We start from the raw sequence: 22966 nt of genomic DNA, 5'->3' as shown, positions 1-22966 counted from the left end.
TGTATAAAGAGAGATATCTGACCACTTGTTCTGTATAATGAGAGATATCTGACCACTTGTTCTGTATAATGAGAGATATCTGACCACTTGTTCTGTATAAAGAGAGATATCTGACCACTTGTTCTGTATAATGAGAGATATCTGACCACTTGTTCTGTATAATGAGAGATATCTGACCACTTTTTCTGTATAAAGAGAGATATCTGACCACTTGTTCTGTATAAAGACAGATATCTGACCACTTTTTCTGTATAAAGAGAGATATCTGACCACTTGTTCTGTATAAAGAGAGATATCTGACCACTTGTTCTGTATAAAGAGAGATATCTGACCACTTGTTCTGTATAAAGAGAGATATCTGACCACTTGTTCTGTATAAAGAGAGATATCTGACCACTTTTTCTGTATAAAGAGAGATATCTGACCACTTGTTCTGTATAAAGAGAGATATCTGACCACTTGTTCTGTATAAAGAGAGATATCTGACCACTTGTTCTGTATAAAGAGAGATATCTTTTTCTGTATAAAGAAAGATATCTGACCACTTTTTCTGTATAAAGAGAGATATCTGACCACTTGTTCTGTATAAAGAAAGATATCTGACCACTTTTTCTGTATAATGAGAGATATCTGACCACTTGTTCTGTATAAAGAGAGATATCTGACCACTTGTTCTGTATAAAGAGATATCTGACCACTTGTTCTGTATAAAGAGAGATATCTGACGACTTTTTTTTCTGCATAATGGAAAAGGCAGGGTATAAGATATATATACAAAAAAATGTTAGGAGTTTCAAAATCTCTGATACAAATTGTACATAAAACTCATTCTTAACATAAATGAGTCCATATTTCTTTGAGACAATTTTACTCTCATTACACTGGATCAAAAAATTTATATTGCAGCACCAAATTTTTGTTTTTATATCAATTTGTAAATAAAACTGATCAAAATCATGCATGATTATTTTTTGATTTGTTGATGTTAATTTCAATTTTCCCATGCATGAATTTGAGTGCAAATAAATCTATAAATGAAAAGATACAGATGAGGATTGTGTACGGGACTATAGTTTTCAGCTCTGTGTGCAAGAACTGTCCAAAACCATGGAATTCTTTACCTGAAGAACTGCCCACATTATTGAAATCTGCAATTCAAAATGTTAATTTGTAAAAATACTGCCAACATTTCAGCTACTTCACCATTGACAAAAATCTGTAAAGTTTGATAAAGAGATGATATCATTAACCAAACCTTATAGCCATATTGTTAAATTTCATCAATATCTACACATTTAATGACAACAAAAGGCAAAAATTTTCCAACAAGAGAAATTTTTGTTTGTCCTGCAATTCAAAAGATCACAAATTAATAAATAAAATATATTGAAAAATTCTGACTAATTAAAAAATATATTTTCTTTGCGCTTTTCAATTCATCTGAAAATAAGAGGGATGTGATACCTGTAGAGTTTAATGGATAACAGGAGTCTGGCTTATTAACAATGATAGAAATGATCAGTACAGACCAATCACATTGAAACCAATAAATATTTCCGGTTTTATCGACAGCCTGCATGCTATTGATAAAAACATAAAAAAACTAACGAAATTTTGAAACTCCTAAATCAGTAAGAGCTTAAATTCCTTACATCCCTCGAAAACATAATAGCACAGGGGTTTGTTAGGTAAGGTTCAGTCCACTATCATAATGTGGGTTGAGAAGGATTATTGATGTCACTATAAAACTCATAATTCCACTGAAAACTTGTCCATATGAAGATTTTACTATTATGATTAAGGTAACAAGTGACAAATAATCAGGCCTGAATTTGATGTACATATCTAGATATTATCTAAACAAGTAAAGAAAAAAGGGAAAAAATTTAAAACTAAAATTTTTCTTATTTCTCTAAAAGCAGCTGAAGCATCAAACTAAGAAACGTCACTAAACTTCTCTAAAATGATTTTATCTCGGGGTGGAATAGATATTTTACCGCAAAATATGAGGAATTTGTAGAATGAAATTAAAATCACAAGGCAATGAAGTTTAAGGTAAAGTCACGTTTACTTAAAATATAACTTGATAACAATAGAATTAAAACTACTGAAAATGCAGTTTTTATATAGAAATACAGTAAAAATTGTTTTTTAAGGTGATTCAAATTTTCATAGTTTCACTGAAAGCTTGACACACAAGGTTCATGTAACGGCAAAACTCATGAAGTAAACAAATGTTTTCTTTATTGTATTTTCATGAGATTTATTTGATCCTCAAAAATTGTGAAAAATAGCCCCCTTCTGGAGAATACCAACTTTTTACAGTATCTATTTGAGGTATTTTCTACAACTAAACAGGCAATAACTACAAGGCCGTATTTTACAGAAAAACAACAACATCACAATACTAATTGATCCAACCCTGAAATTTAATGTTTCACATTCCTGTTTCTGTATGTGCCACAAATTTCACAGAATTTTACAAATGCTTGATAACACTTCATCCACATTACACATCTCTATCTGTAATGACATTTAACAGTTTAAGCAGAGTTACTTCCCTTTATAAATATTGTGATTTCATGTTATCAGTAATGGTAAAATTCTGTAAGACTATCAAATAGGTCATAGAAATCTTATGAAATTAAAAAAAAATGTATAATGAATTGAAAATAACCATTTGGCGCCTAAAAAATCTATGTCTTTAATAAAATGAATTTCCAAGGATTTTTTTCCCGCAGTAGAGTAACACACCATTTGTAATATAATTTGTTGTTAAAACAAGAATCAGATTGTGAAACATTGATAAGACTAATATAACAGAAATATTTCATGCATACTATCTACCAAAACCCACGACCATTCAGGAGGCAGCAATATACAGAAAAAAACTGGTAAATAAAACTAAAAAGTATTAAAATCAAATAAAAGTTATATTAAATAGAGAAAGTCAGGGCAAATAATATAGACCAATTAAGGTAAATAAATCTATCAACTATTTTTACAGCAGTTTTTGACTATCTACAAAACTGATCTTTCAAATGTTTCCAAGATAACCTTTTTAGCTATTTATGAAATAAATAAATTAATTGCCTATTTATACATATAAAAAACTCTTTGGAAAAAAATGTCCAGGATTAAAAAAAAAAGATGTGTCAACATTTCATCAAAAATGTCTGTTAGTTCGAAACTTAATTGACAGTAAAACATTAAGATCTAAATAATGTAAAATAATATTAATTATACTACAGGGTTATCATACATGTAACATAAAGATATCATATACACAGCAAATCAAAAGAATTATTTAACAAAAACCTTAATCAAGAAAAGTTTACTCAAATTGTTCGTAATTTGGGAAACTTTGATCGAAAAATAGCAAATCAAAGTGGAGGAACAAGCTTAGAAAAACAATATCCTAGTTATAGAAACAGATACAGAAAAAGAGCATAAGTTTTAAGTGAGTCAAATCACCCAAAGTAAACTGACTGACACAAACATTACAAAAATCTGGATTTTAGTGAAGGTTTACACACACTTATACATGAATTAAATTGGGTTAGAAAATATTAAATTTTAATATCTAAATTTACAGGCTACAGTATTTGTCTTATAATAAACTATTTCACACATTATCATTAATTGTAAATTTCAAACTAAAGTTTATTTTTGTAGTTCATGTTTTTAAAGCATTGTTGATTATTTTTGTTTATCAAAATGTTTAGAAAACTATAAGTATCAGTATCATTGTGGTATATTTACATTCCATATCGCTGTCTCCTATAAATAGTAACAAACAAATATTCAAAATGTGTGCAATACATAAATACATTCATTTGAGTTAAAAATATAACCAGAGTTATCTCCCTTAGCCCTCTAGTTTATCACCCTTACCTAAGAAAGTGCTCTCTGGTAGTGAAGACGAGGTTTTGTCAAGCAGGTTGCCTAGATACGGAGCCATGGCCAGCTGTGGTACCTGGACTATACAGGCGTATACTAGTATAATGAGTAGCCAGCCTCTGTAGCAACAGAAAAGAATCTTAATAGGCAATGTTCTCACTTCATATCTATATTTAATGATGTCATAATGTGTGATGTCACAAAGTCATGATGTCACAAAGTCATGACATCATAGCTCTGGTAAATTACACCTATGGTGATAACAAAATTTATGTAATGTATGTGATCACAATGGTAACAGAAAAGTTATGTGATAAGTAGATATTCTCATTAATGGACACAATGTTGAAATTTTCTCTCAATCTGAAAAGGGACACTGAAAACCTATTCTTGGGGTGTAATGCTTCAATACTAACTCGTTTCTCTGTGTTAATACAATGTTAGTTTTGTGAAGTCTGATTGTCTGATTTAATGTCCTTAAGGGTAATTTAATGAAGTGCCAGGTGTTGGAGGAAAGCCAGAGTTCACACAAAAAGAGTCATTACACTGACTTATGACACCTGACGTACGAAAATTACAAAATCTATTGAATTATAGGGTTAGTGAACCTCCACATCTAAAGTTAAAACATTTCTTTCAATTTTTGGTTTTTCGTTAACTACTTTACTGGTTTCAAAATTTAGGACTTTCCTATCTCAGACGAGTCTTAGAGGTATGAAATGGATATATGATGTAGTAAATTTATTATGCAGCTCTACTGTATCTGATTCTAAAATCTGTACTGAGAGGTACCATTCACTTAAGTGTTTTTTTTACAATCATTGACCTTAAATTGGTCTCAAGAAATTATGGTCCAGAGTAACTGAAACCAGTTTAACGAAATTAGCTTGTCAACATTGGTCAGGAATTCAGTCATTACAATATCAGATTTCTGTTTCTGTGACCTTGACTTTGAATGAATAACCTTGACCTTAAAAGGTTGATGCCATAGGACAACTATCTATAGCATTACAAACCGAAATGGTCGATGTTTCTTTTGATTGTTTCATCAAACTTTCCATTATATATGAAGACTTACAGATTACGACTGACTTTTCCACGTCCAGTCATTTTGCCCAGAGTGGCAGGTATGGCTGTCCACACTGGAAACGAATTCATCAGAAGACTGAAGCCTTTCTCCCAATCCTGGAAAATAGAAATATGAAGATAATAAGCTTCTATTTACGATTTTTTCAAAAGAAATCTGCTTAGTATGAGAAGTAAGTAAATGATAACAGCACTGATTTCAATATTTATGTGACGATGTCTGAATAAACAAATGTTTTATATCAATCAACACCTGTTTTATATTTATCATTAAAGGCAATATTTGGATGTAATTACAATGTTAATTTGAATATCAATATCATCATAATGAAGGATTTGAATCTCTCAAAATTGTCCAGCAAATACCTATTTGGCACAATAATAGGCTAAAGTTTGGGTGATTAATTTTTTTAAAACAAATTTTCGCTTTTGTTTTGTTTTCGTTTTCAGAAAACGGCAGCTTAAACCGAGATTTCCATCCCTTATATCAAGGTGAAAACTGAAAATGATAAATAGAACCATACAATACGTTTGGGTTTTAATTCCTGGTCATTTAAAAACTAATTCAACATTTCTATTGGTACGAATGTCAACAAAACACAATGTTTACCGTGATCAGTTTTCTATTGGTACGAATGTCTACAAAACCATCAAAGTTGAGGTTGTAGAATCGGCCGAGGAACTGGTTTGAAGCAGCCTTATCCAGGTTCATATAGCCGTAAACCAGAACAGCAAAAAGCGTCCCAAGAAATCCAGGGCACATCACAAACAAAATCTGGAATCAAAGGGAGGTAACTGTGATATATCAGATCAAAGGGAGGTAACTATGATATATCAGATCAAAGGGAGGTGACTGTGATATACAGAAAGATAAATGTTTTTATATACACATTTTTATATATATACAGTATGATTACAAAGACCAAATCAACAATGTAGTTCCTGTCATTTTCAGGCCTAGTAGTCATCTTCAAGTGATTGTTTCCAATATAGACTGTATATATCATTGTCCTTCCCCCTACTTTGAGGCAGACCTTATGTGTTGGGTTCCTGGGCTCATTGTAAGGTAAAGAGGATGATTTTTTTTGTGCAGATATCAAACAAGAGAATATACCATAATTTAATGACAAAATCAGAGAGAGATCAACATAATTCAAGCTGTTGTATAAAGGATGTGTTTATTTATCTTCCTTTTGATGTTTACTTCCACCTTAATGCTTATCTAAGTAGAAAGTTAAAACCAAAAATCCTACTTGGATTGCTGACAAACATAAACTGTCATAGCTATTCAGCCAATCAGACGACTTGATACATACCACTCCTAAACATTTATGTATCCTACAACCAATCAGAGAATGTGATACATACCCAGCCACACACACGCCCACCAAATGCCACAATGAGGAACACTACCAGCCAGACAACTGTCAAGCCGACTGGAAGTACGGAGAAACCAATATCCTGGAATGGAGCAGTGTTATTCCACACTGGAAAACCACGGATGTCCGATATCTTATCTGTGATCTGAAGATACTGAAGGCTAGAGAGAGAGGGAAGATGGATGAAAAATAAATTCATTGATAAAATATTTTCACAAACAGAAATATTTGTATGGACCAAATAAGAACTCAGTAGTGCTACTAAACTTGTGTGTATCCCTGAGCTTAAGTTTAACATAAGATAATACAATAGACTAATAAAACTAGAAATATGAGTCCAACCACAAAATTCTGGTATTACACACTAACAGATAAATACATATATATAATGTATATAGAAAATTCTCAAAGGAGCATAACTCTTCCACAGACGAAAACACTTGACCTACAGAAAATTCTTGTTTTTTATCAATAATCAAATTTGAAAAAAACTTGGTTTTCAAATAACTTACTCATGCAGCTCACAATGTAACTGTACAATCATTAATTACTGTAGATATTTTACAACAAATTACTACTTACTTAAAGAATTCTTTCTCTGGTGTTTGTCTTGCAACATCAGATGTCTGTCCACTGTAATCGTAAGAAGAAAAGAAATGATAAAAAATCTGTGGTGAAGAAGGAGAAAATAAACGATAATAACTTTATTACAGGCATGCCAATACAATCATACATATTTCGTTTCATTTGATTAAAAATTTTATAAACAGCCATGACCTTTCTCTTGCCACCTGAAACACAAACTTATCATTTCACACAAGAACAATGTTTAAACCATGGCTGATAAAGACATGAAATAACTACAGCACTGTGACCTAAATATGGTTTACCATTGTCCAAAAAATAGTAACAGTAATAGTAATCTTATGGGCCTAAAACACAAACTCAAGGCATTCTAATGGCTGATGTGCATTGACCTCAAAATCAATTTGGAATGTAACGTAGCAGTTTGTGATGGACACTTCGTCAGGACGCATGTGGGTAATACATGTACTAAAATATACTTCATTTATCAAAATCATCATGGCCTACAAATATAAAATGTTGGCAAATATATTAAATTCTCCTTGTTTCATATCACAGTGGCGAAGGGCAATCGGTTTAACTCCATATTCAATTGGTCAAAATCAAATTGGTTTTCCAAGGATTGATAACCTAATTGCCTGACATTATATTCATAGAAAGTGAATGCATTCCTTGTTGCAGTAATATTTTCTCTTTTTACAAAAAAAAAAAAAAACTTTAACCCAAATTGCCTTTCTTACCTAGAATTTACATTTGAATAAATATCATTCACATCTGACATCTTTATTATGTATGATATAAAATTTTGCTAAAACTCATGAAAATATTAAGGTACTGATGATCAACTATAACAAATTACAGTCAATTATTGCATCAGATGAGATTGACCAATCAGATAATGGATCAAATCCAATCTTCGTCCAATCACAGTAAGAACTGAAGATGCCCTCAGCTGTTGTAAACTTGGTACATAATACTCTGATAAAGGACAATATCTCATGTGCCTGAGTACAAGATTGAGGAGAAAATTGAATAAAACAAAAGTATGAATGTTAGCAAACACCTTCATAAAGAAACAAAGTGACCTTGACCATTTAGTTTCAAACCTGAAAATCAATCCCTCACAAACATGCACAACCTTAAAGTTTTTGTCCAAATTTTGGCCCCATTCCTAATTACTGTGGGCGTTGTTAAAAGTCATTACAATTTACATCACTTTAATGTTATTTTGTATGTGAAGACACAAGAACAAGCAATGTTCCTTATTTTCTACCACTTTGGCCTGGAAGAATTCAGAAACATGTACAGATTTTATCTCAATGACCGTTGTTATCCCACAAAAAATTATGTATTAAAAGTAAAAATTAATGCCAAACTTTCGCCTCTGAAAGGAAACTTTCTGTAAGGAAGTAGAAGTACAATGCCCTGTTTTGTAGTGCTCCTCCACAGCAGATTCTTCAAAATCCTTTTCATAAGATTTATTTTCCAAAGTTACATCAAACCCTGTTGTAATGCCACCTGTTAAACCGCTAAACCTGTATACCACCATCAATGTTATCAGAACGGATTTCCCTCTAAGTTAATACATCCGCTGTACCGGCAAACTGGTTATACCACCAAAATCACAAAAAACAGAATGTGGCATTATACTGAGGGTTGAGTGTATTGTGAAATACAATTAGTCAACAGTTAGACAGAAACATTCTGTGAAATCATGTCCTAATAGGAAGGATGTGGGATGTATATTAATGCACCAATAAACCTTAAAAACTGGCTTAGTGGCTTCAACAGTCACTTTGAGGCAAACAATACTGAATATAAAGGTTAAAGGGTAGGTAGCTTTCAATTGTCATGAAAAACAAATTGTGACATTGATGATAGTAAAACTTAGGTGGTAGGTTTTAAGCCTTGGGGGTCAAACAGTGTCAATACATGCATACCATCAAAACTCTCATCCTATGCTAATAATTCTTAACAAGTTATTTCCAATAGAAAATAAAAACTTTATTCTCAAACATCCAATTTTCCTATAAAAACAATAGTAAACTTCACCCCCTTCCCAAGGGAAAATGTGAGATGCCCCGTGGATCATGAAATTCAGTTTTGGTCAAATATAAAAACTCTGTAAAATCAGGACCACCCTAGGAACATCAGCGATAGGACTCCAAAACCGTTAGAGTGTGTCGAGGGAAAAATGTCAAATCCAAATAGGGAAAATTTTGCGAAAGGCTTCGTAAACAAATCTCCTGTTAATTGCTGTAACCTAAAAATTAAGACCACTAATATTTATAGATACTAAATAAGAAAGATTTGGGATGTATTCATATAGACATAGAGGACTTTCAAAAGCTTCAGCTCTTAGTGGTCAGATGCTGATGTGGTAATACAGCTTAAGCTTACAGTCAGGTTAACTGACATGGTGAATATATGTTTAATTTATCAATTATTAGTCTACATAAACCTACACCATCACTATAGTGTAAAATCACAGATAGTGCTGTCGAGTGGCAAACTCAATATGAGCTATACATGTGCATTGTTTAGTAATAAAAATTATTTATGCTTAAAAAAAGGAAAATATTGTTTATGGACATCTAATCAATGTACAATATTAAGCATAAAAGATTAATTTAAAAAGTTAGCAAAAAAATTTTAAATTGTGTAAAATTTTAAAAACAAAATGTATATATATGTGTATTTAATTGAAGAATTAATGTATAAAATGATAATCATGCAAAGAAATTATTCAGAATATTGAAAGTTGAGGAAATGTAAAAATTGTTGCCTATCTATGCTGCTAGAACTTTAACAATATCAGTGTCTCTTTCTATTTCAAATAATGGTAAAAAAGTGTAATGTATAACAGTTCTCTCCATTCGATATGTTTTTTGCAGTAAGCATAAATAAGGACAGCCACTTTTTGTAATATGAAGCTCTACAAGTATAAACAATGAGTTACCTCCCTTAAATATACTGCTACAAGAGTTGACAATGATTTATCTCCCTTAATTATACTGCTATAAGGGTGAATAATGATTTATCTCCTGTGAATATACTGCTACAATTGTTGACAATGAGTTACCTCCCTTAAATATACTTCTACAAGAGTTGACAATGAGTTACCTCCCTTAAATATACTGCTACAAGAGTTGACGATGAGTTACCTCCCTTAAATATACTGCTACAAGAGTTGACAATGAATTACCTCCCTTAAAATATACTGTTACAAGAGTTGACAATGAATCACCTCCCCTAAATATACTGCTACAATTGTTGACAATGAGTTACCTCCCTTAAATATACTTCTACAAGAGTTGACAATGAGTTACCTCCCTTAAATATACTGCTACAAGAGTTGACAATGAGTTACCTCCCTTAAATGTACTGCTGCAAGAGTTGACAATGAATTACCTCCCTTAAAATATACTGCTACAAGAGTTGACTATGAATCACCTCCCCCAAATATACTGCTACAATTGTTGACAATGAGTTACCTACCTTAAATATACCGCTACAAGAGTTGACAATGGGTTACTTCCCTTAAATACACTGCTACAAGAGTTGACAATGAGTTACCTCCCTTAAATATACAGCAACAAGTGTTAATATTGAGTCAACTCCCATATATATAACAACTACAAGAGTAAATAATTAGTAAACTACTTTAAATACACTGCTACCAGTGTTAAGAATAAATTATCTCCCTTACAAGTAGGTACAATGAGTTACCTCCCTTAAATATACTGTTTCCATCACATTCAGACCAAAATTTTACCCAACACAAAACACACTTTACGGCAGCAAAGACAAAAACTGGAAGCAACACAGAGAACACCATCTGGCAGATCTAACCCACAGAACATTAGTGTGTTACTTACGACAATCGGTTGTAATACACTCCCTCATTCTGAGAGTGAACACTGTAAGTAAAAACAAGGCAACTATGAGGCCTATGCTGTTAGTGTTGAGTAATTGACAAACCTGCTGATATCAATACTAACCTAACTACAAGGCCAGTGTAATGTAGTTACATTTTAAATAGTCCACACATTCCACGATTAGATGATTAACCTCGTACTGAACTCATTGATCAGGGTTTTTTAATTGGTTTCATGCTAACTTTCCACAGTTATTTAGATTTTGAGTAAACCTGCCAAAATTGGTAGCGACATTTATTGTGCAATAAGCCTGACAACCGACATTCTAATTCTGTTACAATGCCAGATGACAGACGTATTGCAGGACACTGAAATAGCATTTATATTTTGTAATTCTTCAAAACAGTATATACAATATCTGGGCTTATTACCAGGCAGAGTATTGCAGTTGGATTTATGGAAAACAAGTAACATTTCTGATACATTCTCTAGCATAAAACATACAAAAATACTGATATACTGAGCTTTCACATTTTTCTCACTTTAATTTGATTTTACTTGAAGTTTGACCAATAGTCAATTGTAGTTTTAAGTGATTTTAAACTCCAGCATTTTAAGTGTAATATTGTATTTCAGACACACTTGGAGCCTGAAATTTGTAGAATTAACACAAAAGCTCTTGGTGGTCCACTTACGTGACAGGTAGATTCTCCACACACTTGTCTGTGTTCCATGCATTACTACAGCCTTCCCATAGATAAGGCTCCTGGATCATAGAAATCACAGCGTACATCCCAAAGTGACACACCAACGGTGCAAAGTACACACAGGTCAGGAACAGGTCAATCAGCAAGGCCACGCCTACTCCTATAATAAAGGTCAGAGAATAATTAGTAGGGACACACCTACACCTGTAACCAAGGTCAGAGATTTATCAGTGAGGTCACACCTACTCCTGTAACCAAGGTCTGAGATTTATCAGTGAGGTCACACCTACTCCTGTGACCAAGGTCAGAGAATAATTAGTAGGGTCACACCTACTCCTGTGACCAAGGTCAGAGAATAATTAGTAGGGTCACACCTACTCCTGTGACCAAGGTCAGAGAATAATTAGTAGGGTCACACCTACTCCTGTGACCAAGGTCAGAGAATAATTAGTAGGGTCACACCTACTCCTGTAACCAAGGTCTGAGAATAATTAGTAGGGTCACACCTATTCCTTTAGCCAAGGTCAATATGGTCACCTCAAACACTTCAGCCCTCTTCAATTTACATTTTTGATGATATAGATAAAACCTTGACGAAAACCTCTTCACTGACTTGGAAGATAATTGACTATCTATTTTCTATATTGAATCAAAAAAGTTCAAACATTTAAGTCAATCTCCTTTCAAAAGTTCTGCAATAATGATCTCAATATCAGTTCTGTGAGCCCACCATACTACAATCATCCACTGAAAAATCTAGGCCTGGACTCATTAAATATATAGACTTACACTATATATACATCTACAAGTATCTATGTTTGTCAGGTGGAGAAGTGGCTGTACACAAGCATTTAACCTAGGAGACCAGGCCCAAGTTACACAAAGGTTCAAGTTTAACAAGTGGTTAGTGAAAAAATCTTTATTCTTGTGACTAAAAAAAATTCAAAGCAAAATAAACCCTCGAAATATTTCAGTTCAACTTGTCTAAACAAACTTGTCAAATGATAAAGAATATTTCCTAATGTGTTAAATTCAGGTCTGAAAATTTTCACTGACCACAGGTTATATCTAACTGGTCTTTGAACAAGAGACCCCGGAGGCATCTTGGTGCCCTCCATGGTTTGATCTTTAAAAGTTGGATCTTTTCCCGTCTTTGCTTTTAATGACAAGTCATGTGAACATTCCTTTGCAGAAAATAGCATTGATAAGCTTTACCTGTCAAATCTAAAATGGCTGCCTGGAAGCCTTGAAAGACCAAAGGGAACATATGTTTACAGACGGACTGACGGACCATGGACCACGGACACAGAGCGATTTGAATAACCCAGGCCAAGGGGTTCAATACCAGGATATGGAGTTAATTTGTACCTGACCTTATCACGTGAGATTCTCTGGGATACTTCCCACAGTTAAACCCCTCATCCACTTCCATCTTGGGTCCAACAAGAATTGTTTCACAATTGGTTTACACTTTTGATATCACTAAATGTAAATATTTCTTAAACTATATATACACAGTATATATAGACAACACTCACCCTTTGCTATTGGAAGATATCTGGAGAAGAGACCCACAATGCCTTTCTGTTCGTATCCTCCCAGTTTGTGTTGTATGAACATCGGTGGTATACATAATATAAACAGGAACACATACAGGGCGAGTAGGGCCATACCTGTCAACAACAAATCATGTGATCAAAATAATTCACTCTGATTGGACAGAAAATTATTGTGTTTGAGCAATGTTATATCTGTTGGCAAAAAAAAAAAAAACATGTGATCAAAATAATTCACTCTGATTGGATAGAAAATTATTGTGTTTGAGCAATGTTATATCTGTTAGCAAAAAACCCATGTGATCAAAATAATTCACTCTGATTGGACAGAAAATTAATGTGTTTGAGCAATGTTATATCTGTTGGCAAAAAACCATGTGATCAAATTAATTCACTCTGATTGGACAGAAAATTAATGTGTTTGAGCAATGTTATATCTGTTGGCAAAAAACCATGTGATCAAATTAATTCACTCTGATTGGATGGAAAATTACAGGGATATTCTGCACAGGTTGTTATTACATAGTGTGCTTTGAAAAAAAAAAATTTAAAAACATCTATTTATGTTCTGACGGAAATCGTTTAAAAAAACATGATATCTCATTTGTGGAAATTCTGTATAGATCTAGCGAGAGGGTTTTACAAATGTTCCCGCAGCCCTGATAGCATCATAACAGGTTTGTGGTGATATAAACCAAATGAAGCAATGAAATTGTAATCCCAGCAGAATTTTTAATGATCTAATACACACCTATGTATTTACCAAATACTCTGTATAAAATCTACCATCCAGTGACATTTCAATTGCGGAATTCCCAATGAACCATATTTAGATGGTTTTGCGGAGAATACTACCACCAATTTCACCTGTCCAAACTGACCACAGGACAGATAAATTGATGCTAACAATACTGAGAACAGTCATTAGAATGAGTTTTTTAAAAGGTTCAGAACAGCCAGAAATTTTCACAATTTTGAGCAATGTTTTATCTGTCGTCAAAAAAATCATGTTATCAAAATAATTCACTAGATTGGATAGAAAGTTAATGTTTGATCAGGCAATAGCAGTAGATAAACAGTGATAGAGACAACAATTGTTATAAATTTTTACATTCCAGTATAAAACTAATTGAGCTGAAGACAAAAGAAATTATAATCAATTATCTTAATCTTTATCATAATGATATCAGTTAAAAGCTAAACTTAAACATTAAAAATCTATAAATAACGACCCATTAACACTCCTCTTCTCCATCTGTATCAATTAAACAAACAACCCTTCACAGTTAAGGTAGACTATTCCAACAGTTATAATGACCAGTCAATTTACAGTTACAAGGGAGGTCAGGTTAAACCAGCTTGTAAACTGTGGTAGTCATGTACCTTAGACCTGACATGATTACACTGTTTCCAGTGATTCTGTCGACGTTTGTAATTATTTTTTGGTTCCCGTCTCCTACTTTGAGGAATAACTCAATAACCAGTAATTACAGGTCCCTATGTGGAGAACACCAACTGCCAAAGCCTGCACCAAACCACCGTCTCATTGGTTAGAGCCAATGCCAAGACACACTCTCATTGGTCCAAATTAAGTTACACCTACAGATCCATTGGCCATAAATCTTTGTAGTAAATCTTCAGCTGAAATACTGTTTTGATGGTGATTAAAATATTTTCTTTTCCCATACAAAAACACACCAATGTTATGCCTGTATAAGGTGATATGGAATACATGGTAATTGAAATTCAAATACAGAATTATCATTTTAAGAAAAAAATCATGGCAATATTTAGGGTCATGAGTTTTCTAAAATATGTCCTTGGAATAACTTGATTGTATAAGTGAAAACAAGATTAAACAGTTGGACCATTGATTTGGGAGTATATCTGCGTTATATTACACAAAGGAACAATGGACTATTGATTATAGAAGAGAAGTTCTTATAACACAACCAGTAGAAGATTAGAGTGTGACGTTTCGATGACTACACGGTCACCTTCATCTTATAACACAACCGGTAGAAGATTAGAGTGTGACGTTTTGATGACTACATGGTCACCTTCATCTTATAACACAACCAGTAGAAGATTAGAGTGTGACGTTTCGATGACTACATGGCCACCTTCATCTTATAACACAACCAGTAGAAGATTAGAGTGTGACGTTTCTATGACTACATGGCCACCTTCATCTTATAACACAACCGGTAGAAGATTAGAGTGTGACGTTTCGATGACTACACGGTCACCTTCATCTTATAACACAACCGGTAGAAGATTAGAGTGTGATGTTTCGATGACTACATGGTCACCTTCATCTTATAACACAACCAGTAGAAGATTAGAGTGTGGTGTTTTGTTGACAACGCAGTCACCTTCATCAGAAAAGACAAATGACCAGTGTGGAGTGTACTAGCACTGACGTATGTAGTGTATGAGATGGGACAGAATCGATTCTCTTTTCCAGCTGTACTATAATCCTATAAATTCACAACAGTGCATTGTTTACCATCTGGTGTAATTTTTGGTCTATAATCTATTTACCATCTCGTCTCATTATCTTCTTCCTTAGTGTACATACGACTACAGTACAGCTGAAAAAATTGGTCAATACTCTAATCTTCTACTGGTTGTGTTATAAGAACTTCTACTCTACTGACATTACCAATCTGAAGAAAATGTTCCAAAATATCCAGGCTAGTGGTTAATTGTTTGAAAGACTGCACGAATATTTCAGAACAAACGAAACCCCAACCTGACGACTAGAGGGAAATAATCTTATACTGAGACTCTGTAATAATGACATATAATCTGACTCCAAACAATCAGACTCAAGTCACAATCAATCTCAGGAAAAGAGATATCAAATCTGTGGATTGCAATATATAAGGTGATAAGCTGGCTGGAACTCATCCCAGTCACACTGTTACCACTGGCACACTCTACAGGAAAATCTACAAAGTTAATTTTGAATCATTTGATTGTCAGGGACTGATTAGGATCGTCTGTTATAAAAATACGACAGATCAATGAACTTATCCTGCTGCTGAAGTTTTTCATTTCTATTGAAAACTACAGATAACAGAGAGGTTAGATACAGCATCTGTGTTGGTTATAATCCTCCAAATATGATTTCTTTATGTTGTACCTTACTGATACTTTAAGAAGATTGCCTGTCACCAAATCTAAAATTTCAATCATGGAAAGTTGGAATTTTAAGAAGGATAAACGCTATAACAAAAATGGTTAAAAAGGCAATTGTGAACAATGAGAATCTGTTGACAAAATGTATTAACAAAAATCAATACAGTTCTTTGGTAGTTGATGCATTCAACTCTAAATATAGTTTAATATTGAATTTGGATTGCGATCGGAGCAAATCGGTATTGATTAACTTGAAAACACAACAGGGACAGTATTTTCGAGATATCTGGTTGCGTGTAACAGTGGTAACAATGTCACCTTTCTGTTTCACCTAGTGGACAGGGGTTCGAATCCTGGACATGAAAAGTTAAAGGGTCACCTGCTTGACAGAGTGGGTTTTCCCTATATATACCTGTTTCATCCGACAATGAGATCACGATCTCACATCTGACCCAACAAGAATGATTATTATATGTTGAAATAATTGGTTTTCACATTATTAATAAAGTTTATATAGTATAACAGTAATTTCATCAAAGAAATATCTACCTCAACATGAGAAGTTAAAGGTTTGCTAGTCTGAAATTATTCACTGAAAACCTGACTGGACCATTAATTCTTTATTCTTCTTAAGGGAGGTAACTCACAGTTTCACTTTTGTGTATAAAATACAACATTTTATCAGGTTATGAATAGAGTGAACATATTTCTGTTAATTTTGTGGCATCCAGAGAGTAAATAACAGTACAGATCAACACATCTACAACACAAGCTGAATAGTTGTTTTAATGTCAAACAAGTGTTATATACTCATAATTTGTGTCTAATATTGGGCTGAAATCCACAAAGTCCTTCTTGAATGAAGAGAGACAGCAAAAAAACTAATCCTCTACAATAATGTACAAAGGATATGTTGACATCATCCCTCTGTGAACAGTCAGTTTAAGGCAGAGTGTCCCTGTGATAGCTGGTTGCTATCTTACTGAAAGACATACAGGAAACCCATCACATGCCAACACAATTAGGTTAAACTGACTTGCCCAAGGACACGACCATGAGAGTACAGACGACCATGAAAGTACTATCTATTTAATACACCATTTGTATCATAATGGGTAGTGTAACTTTAGGGTATCTACCGCATCAAATTGTCTTTAAACAATGTAGGGTTCAAAGGTCATGCAACATTTCCAGTGCACTTTCTAGCGCCAGTATTTTTTAAACAAATATTGACTTGTCGGTAATGGGAAAGTGCCTGCATTACAGGCTCTTGTAGGATATTGATTGGTGAGAAACTAGGTGACAGTATTGAGACTTTCAGAGCACCAGTAGAAACAGTGGTCCCCTATATCCTAAGTACACAAATATCTCTTACCTTCACTGTGTAGGGGCTCAAAAAGCAATAACAGATGTGTTAAATTGTCTTTTTCTATTCAATTATTGACTTAAAATCATCTACCAGTAGGTAAAATAGCCAAATATTTTAATTGTCAGCTCTGCCACTGAAGAGCCATAATAGTGGACATAAAACCCATCAAATAAATTTGAATCTTCAGGAAAAATTTCTGCACAAATGTTTGGGATGTAGAATTGAACCTAATTACCCATGATCAATAATGCCTGTAAACGTGGAAATTTAAGGGTTGGAGAAGTTTACACTAAATAACCAAAGTCATTCAGCCGTGTCAATTTCATCCATGGGTATGAATCTGTGACCTTTACATACATATCATAATATACATCAAATATGCAAAGGCACAAAAATAACCCCTGCATGTACAGTTTGTTAACTGAAATCGTGAAATCCCTCCCACGGAAATAATAACAGTACAGTCTGAGGATTCTGCATTCTCCTATAGTTTCAGCCTGGCATTAGGAAACCTTTGGTAGGTTTAAAAATAAGTGTTTAAAAAAGGGAATTTATTGCACTTTTTAAAGAAGTTAACAAGGAATTAATGCTGAATATCAACAGAAATAAAACATTTCTATTATAACATAGCAGCCAAACATCCTCACCACACCCAAATACCAGGTGCCTTATAATGATGAGGTATGCTTGGTAAGCCTGGACAATTTGGATAAACTCCAGAATTATGATCCTTTCTAGAGATTTGATATACTTGTGTACCACCTCTAATGTATATATTACATACCATAAATGTATCTGCAAATAAGCTCATGAGTGGTAATAATTTCATGTCTGGTAATACGTCTATGTCTGGTAATAAGCCCATGTCTGGTAATAAGTCAGTTTCTGGTAATAAGCCCATGTCTGGTAAAAAGTCCATGTCTGGTGATAAGTCCATGTCTGGTAATAATTTCATGTCTGGTAATAAGTTATAAGTCCATGTCTGGTAATAAGCATGTCTGGTAATAAGCCCATGTCTGGTAATAAGCCAATGTCTAGTAATAAGTCTATGTCTGGTAATAAGACACTTTCTGGTAATAAGCCCATGTCTGGTAATAAGACACTTTCTGGTAATAAGTCCATGTCTGGTGATAAGTCCATGTCTGGTTTTAAGAATGTGTCTGGTTCCAAGTCTATGTCTAGTAATAAGACAATTTCTGGTAATAAGTTCATGTCTGGTAATAAATGGTTACTGGAAAAGCTTTACTTCAAAGGGTCACATTGTTTTGCCATTTTACCATAAGATTAAAGCAAAAACGATCAGTTTTTCATTTTTACGAAATGTGCTGTGGATTTCTATTTAAATCTCATTTTCATTGGATCAATTTTCCTCAATTTCATTTCATCCTCTAAAGTAGGTAAAATCAATTTACAGTGCATTTTTGTAATTACTTTTGGAAGATAAATCTTTATTACTTACAGTTAACTGTGGAAGGAAAGAACACATAGTGACACAGTTCAGAATATACATGTACTTACATCAACAGATGAAGATCACAAAAAATTAATTTTAAATGTTGACTTTTTATCATATCAATTTTTAATTTTCCTTAAATGCCTCCTCGGTTTAAAAAAATATGACCTTATCAGCCTGTAAGGATAAAAAAGCAGCATGATGTCTTTACTTGATTGTACAATTCGGTTCTGTATTTAAGTATTAACTTGTATTATAAGGTGCTATTCACTTGTACAATGTTTACGTCATATGTTCCTCTTTTCTCTCTCTTTATGGTTTTTTATATCTTGGATGTAAATCATTTTATGTTCCTTTCCTGTAATGTGTGACAATCTACTTATTTATAACATTTAAGGTCAAGTTTGAAGAAGAATCTTCTGTTCTGTGTTGTCATGGTACATCTGTCCTTAATGTTAGGATATTTCACCTAAACAGCTCTAGACTTGGATAGCGTGTGGTGGGCCTCCTGCATCATGTTCTCAGTGAGGTAGCCCGCTACTACATAAAAGGTGACCCAACCTGGCTGTTCATAGGGCAATGAATGCACCCAAACAATACAAATCAATATTCCTATAACAATTTTTGATACAAAGCTAATTATGTAAGGCTTCAGAGTTATTATCATTCTTACCACCCAAGTACAAGGTCTTATCTTTTTACCGATGGTGTGAGGAGAACAACAGCTTAACCACTTAAACCTTAGAATAACAGTATAAGGAGGATGACCTTCTTGACCTTGACTTTCTCTGAGGGTCAAATTCAAGATGACACATGGCAGAGTTCTATGCTAGAGAATTTACTGTAAGTAGGTGTTAGACTCCGGCTCATCCTTCCCAGTCTTATAAACAATACACAGACAAAAGGTGACGATCATTAACAGCTGCCCCTACTCCCCAATCCACCACCCCTACCCCCACCTTTCTGTAGTTGCTTGTATTTATGATATTTTTTAATAAAGTCATTCCATATTTAAATTCATACCAAAAAGACACGCATGATCCATTTTTTAACTCAAAACAGGCACATTCAATTTTCTTTAAAACTAACAAAAAAATTAAAAAAAAACATATCCAACAACCAGCTTTGTTTTGAAATTTATACCCGAACCATATATATATATAACCATACATATTTCTACTCCTAACCAATTCCCATTAACACATTGTTAATCTAAAAAGTCGTTCAAACATTCAGAAACACTGAAGATAATCTCTGACAAGCTAAATGCTTATATCTTTTTCCTCCATCTACAAACCACAGAAAACAGATCTAAATGAAGTGAGTTTATTGTACAGTAAATCTGTTCTATTTCGGTGCAAACACTACACAGTCGACATGCTAAATGATGTTGGTAGCTGCCATTCTTTACTGCGTTTGATGTTAGACTTGAGTGTATTCCAGGAACTGTTTCCTGTCAAACATCACTGTTTGTGTTACAGACCATCACCGACCTATCCTCATTATAAACACTTCAAAAACCACTCCACCCTTCCTCTCCTACAATCTGTCCATCATTACTTTATTTTTTCTCCGATCACATATCCTTTTCAACACTTCTTTATTTCGCCATATTTTTATCACTTCCTCCCCTCTCCTCATTTCTCCTTCCTACTTATCCTTTCTATGATTATGTCTATCATGACATCAGCCTCTTTTTATCTCCTTCCTTTCTCTTATTATGATCATTTCTCTTATCACCTCCATTATCTCCTCATTCTCTTCTTACCTCCCCTTTCTCTTAATAATTAACATACCTTTCCTTTATTATCTCCCCTATCTACTATCATTTCCTTGTTCCCTGATTACCTCCCCTCTCTCTTATCATTTCCTTGTTCCCTGATTACCTCCCCTCTCTCCTATCATTTCCTTGTTCCCCGATTACCTCCCCTCTCTCCTATCATTTCCTTGTTCCCTGTTTACCTCCCCTTTCTCTTATTACCCCCTTCTCTAATTATGACCAGTGCTCCAGATAACTTTTTGACATGTGGGGTTTTTACTCCTACCTTTATAAATTGAGGGGTTTTTTCACCCATGCCTTCATCAAGTGTATGGGTTTTTCCATATTAGGGTAACACTGAATTTGTAAACATTTTTGACAGCGCCATATTTGCTATGTGACTGGTTTATAATCACGATCAAGAAAGCGCTTGTTACGAGTTTCGTTTACTTGATAAGTGTCTGTTTGACTTAGATTATTGAGTTTTCTAACTACGTAATATTGGAGCCGGACATTGACGCAGAGTCCGGATTTCGCACGGGTTAATGACGCAAATCTTATTTTTTTCCTAGCGTGAAATTAGAAATATTGTGCGTGAAAACGCATTCACGCAGGCTATCTGGAGCACTGTATGACCCCCCTTTCTTTTATTATCTCCCCTTACAACTCTTTCATTCTGCCGTTCTCTTCTCTGTTCTTAAGGATTTCTGAGTTTCTCTTTCTTTTGTTCCAATTTGTCCCTGATTTTATCAATTTTGAGTGTGAATACAGATTTTTTTAGTTACTCATATTTTCTTGTAGTATTTGAAAAGGAATGAAAATTTTGTTTTAAATTCTAAATTTTCAAGAATGGTAAATGTTCTTATGACAGTGGTAATATATTATCAATACAAATTTTAGTAATGTCTTCAAACAGAAAACCATTCTAAAACCTCACAGTGACCCTTTGTTAGCTTGTTCCTCTTTTCTTTAATTAAGACACATATGTGGTATTTATGTCAAAGTATGTTACCATTTACCTCAGTAAACAGTCACTTAGAATCTACCTAATGATAGAGTCCTTATGGTTTAAACTTAGGACCTCATCAGTATATATACTGTCTGATGCTTAGCATGCAGCCATGACAATTATCTCATCCTCCTATGTCCAGACAAAGCAATTATTTGTCTCCCAACTTCTTTTTCAATTTCAATGTTTCCTGGTCTGATTCAGATAGAGCCGTAATCTGAGAGAAGTCTTGCATGGCTTAAATGTGTATCGCAAAAGATGGCCAACTCAAATGCAAATATCAAGACAGACTTGAAGTGAACCAGCACAGAAGAAAAAGAAGAAAAAAGAACAAGTTTTAATGAACACCAAAAATGCCTTCATGACACAAAAACAATTAAATTTCTGAAAAATCTATGCACCATCAACAAATATATTTAAACAAACTATCATTTCAAACCACAGACACATCTATATAGAAGGACAGACTGTATTTGCAGGAGTCCATCAGAACCATCATAGTATTTATACCAGGAAACAACAATTCAAAGTATAATCTACAAGTTATAGGCCTGAGGGGACAAAAGCAACATAAAACAAATTAGGGAGACTTTTCTCCAAGCCTGGTCTTAAAGATCAATGACTTAACACCATGCAAGCTCGATACTTTTGTCTGCTGTCTACTGTTAACATTAATGTAAACTGACTGGATACATAACAGCCAGTGAGCGTGCTTCTCTACACAGAGTCACCTGTCCCACTATGTGGGTTTTCTACTTCAACTCTGGTTTCTTCCCACAGTAAGATCCCCAGTAAACTTAAATCTGGGCCACCATGAGTAAATAACAAAAGATGACAGCTGTGTCACAAAAAAAAGTTATATTATTAGAATTTACAATTTAATTATGAAATGCTTGAATGTTCCAGTAAAGTATTTATATTATTTTACAATATCGGTGTTGAATATCACAATAAATACCATAATCATGGGAAACCTTTTCCACTTTACGACAAATTATTGTAAAAAAATCAACAAAGGCCAATAACTCTGTTTATATTGTTAGTACACTTGTACTAACAGGAATTAACTGATCTAACCAAGAAGTGATATAGAGATAATTAATAGGATTTAATATATTTGTAGTATATATATATACTCATA

General features: G+C 33.7%; 1 protein-coding gene across 9 annotated transcripts in view; it reads right to left on the bottom strand.

The window, feature by feature from the left end:
* Window positions 1-22966, bottom strand: part of LOC132557782 (sodium- and chloride-dependent GABA transporter 2-like) — a 116418-nt gene that overhangs the window by 15145 nt on the left and 78307 nt on the right. For 6 of the 9 annotated variants that reach the window (XM_060222310.1, XM_060222311.1, XM_060222309.1 and 3 more), the window contains 9 exons: window positions 13074-13208; window positions 11524-11695; window positions 10829-10870; window positions 6948-6998; window positions 6355-6526; window positions 5597-5761; window positions 4979-5085; window positions 3895-4019; window positions 1122-1148 (listed from right to left, as the gene is read on the bottom strand). In XM_060222310.1, the coding sequence (XP_060078293.1) occupies window positions 1122-1148; window positions 3895-4019; window positions 4979-5085; window positions 5597-5761; window positions 6355-6526; window positions 6948-6998; window positions 10829-10870; window positions 11524-11695; window positions 13074-13208 (996 nt within the window). The remainder of the gene's footprint in view (window positions 1-1121; window positions 1149-3894; window positions 4020-4978; window positions 5086-5596; window positions 5762-6354; window positions 6527-6947; window positions 6999-10828; window positions 10871-11523; window positions 11696-13073; window positions 13209-22966) is intronic. The other 3 variants (XM_060222314.1, XM_060222316.1, XM_060222315.1) reach the window with 2 other exon arrangements.

The sequence above is a fragment of the Ylistrum balloti genome, unplaced genomic scaffold, assembly GCF_031769215.1.
Source record: "Ylistrum balloti isolate Yb309-2 unplaced genomic scaffold, AGI_CSIRO_Ybal_v1 Utg370720, whole genome shotgun sequence".
Taxonomy (NCBI): domain Eukaryota; kingdom Metazoa; phylum Mollusca; class Bivalvia; order Pectinida; family Pectinidae; genus Ylistrum; species Ylistrum balloti.
This window is presented reverse-complemented; position numbering and strand designations above follow the sequence as displayed.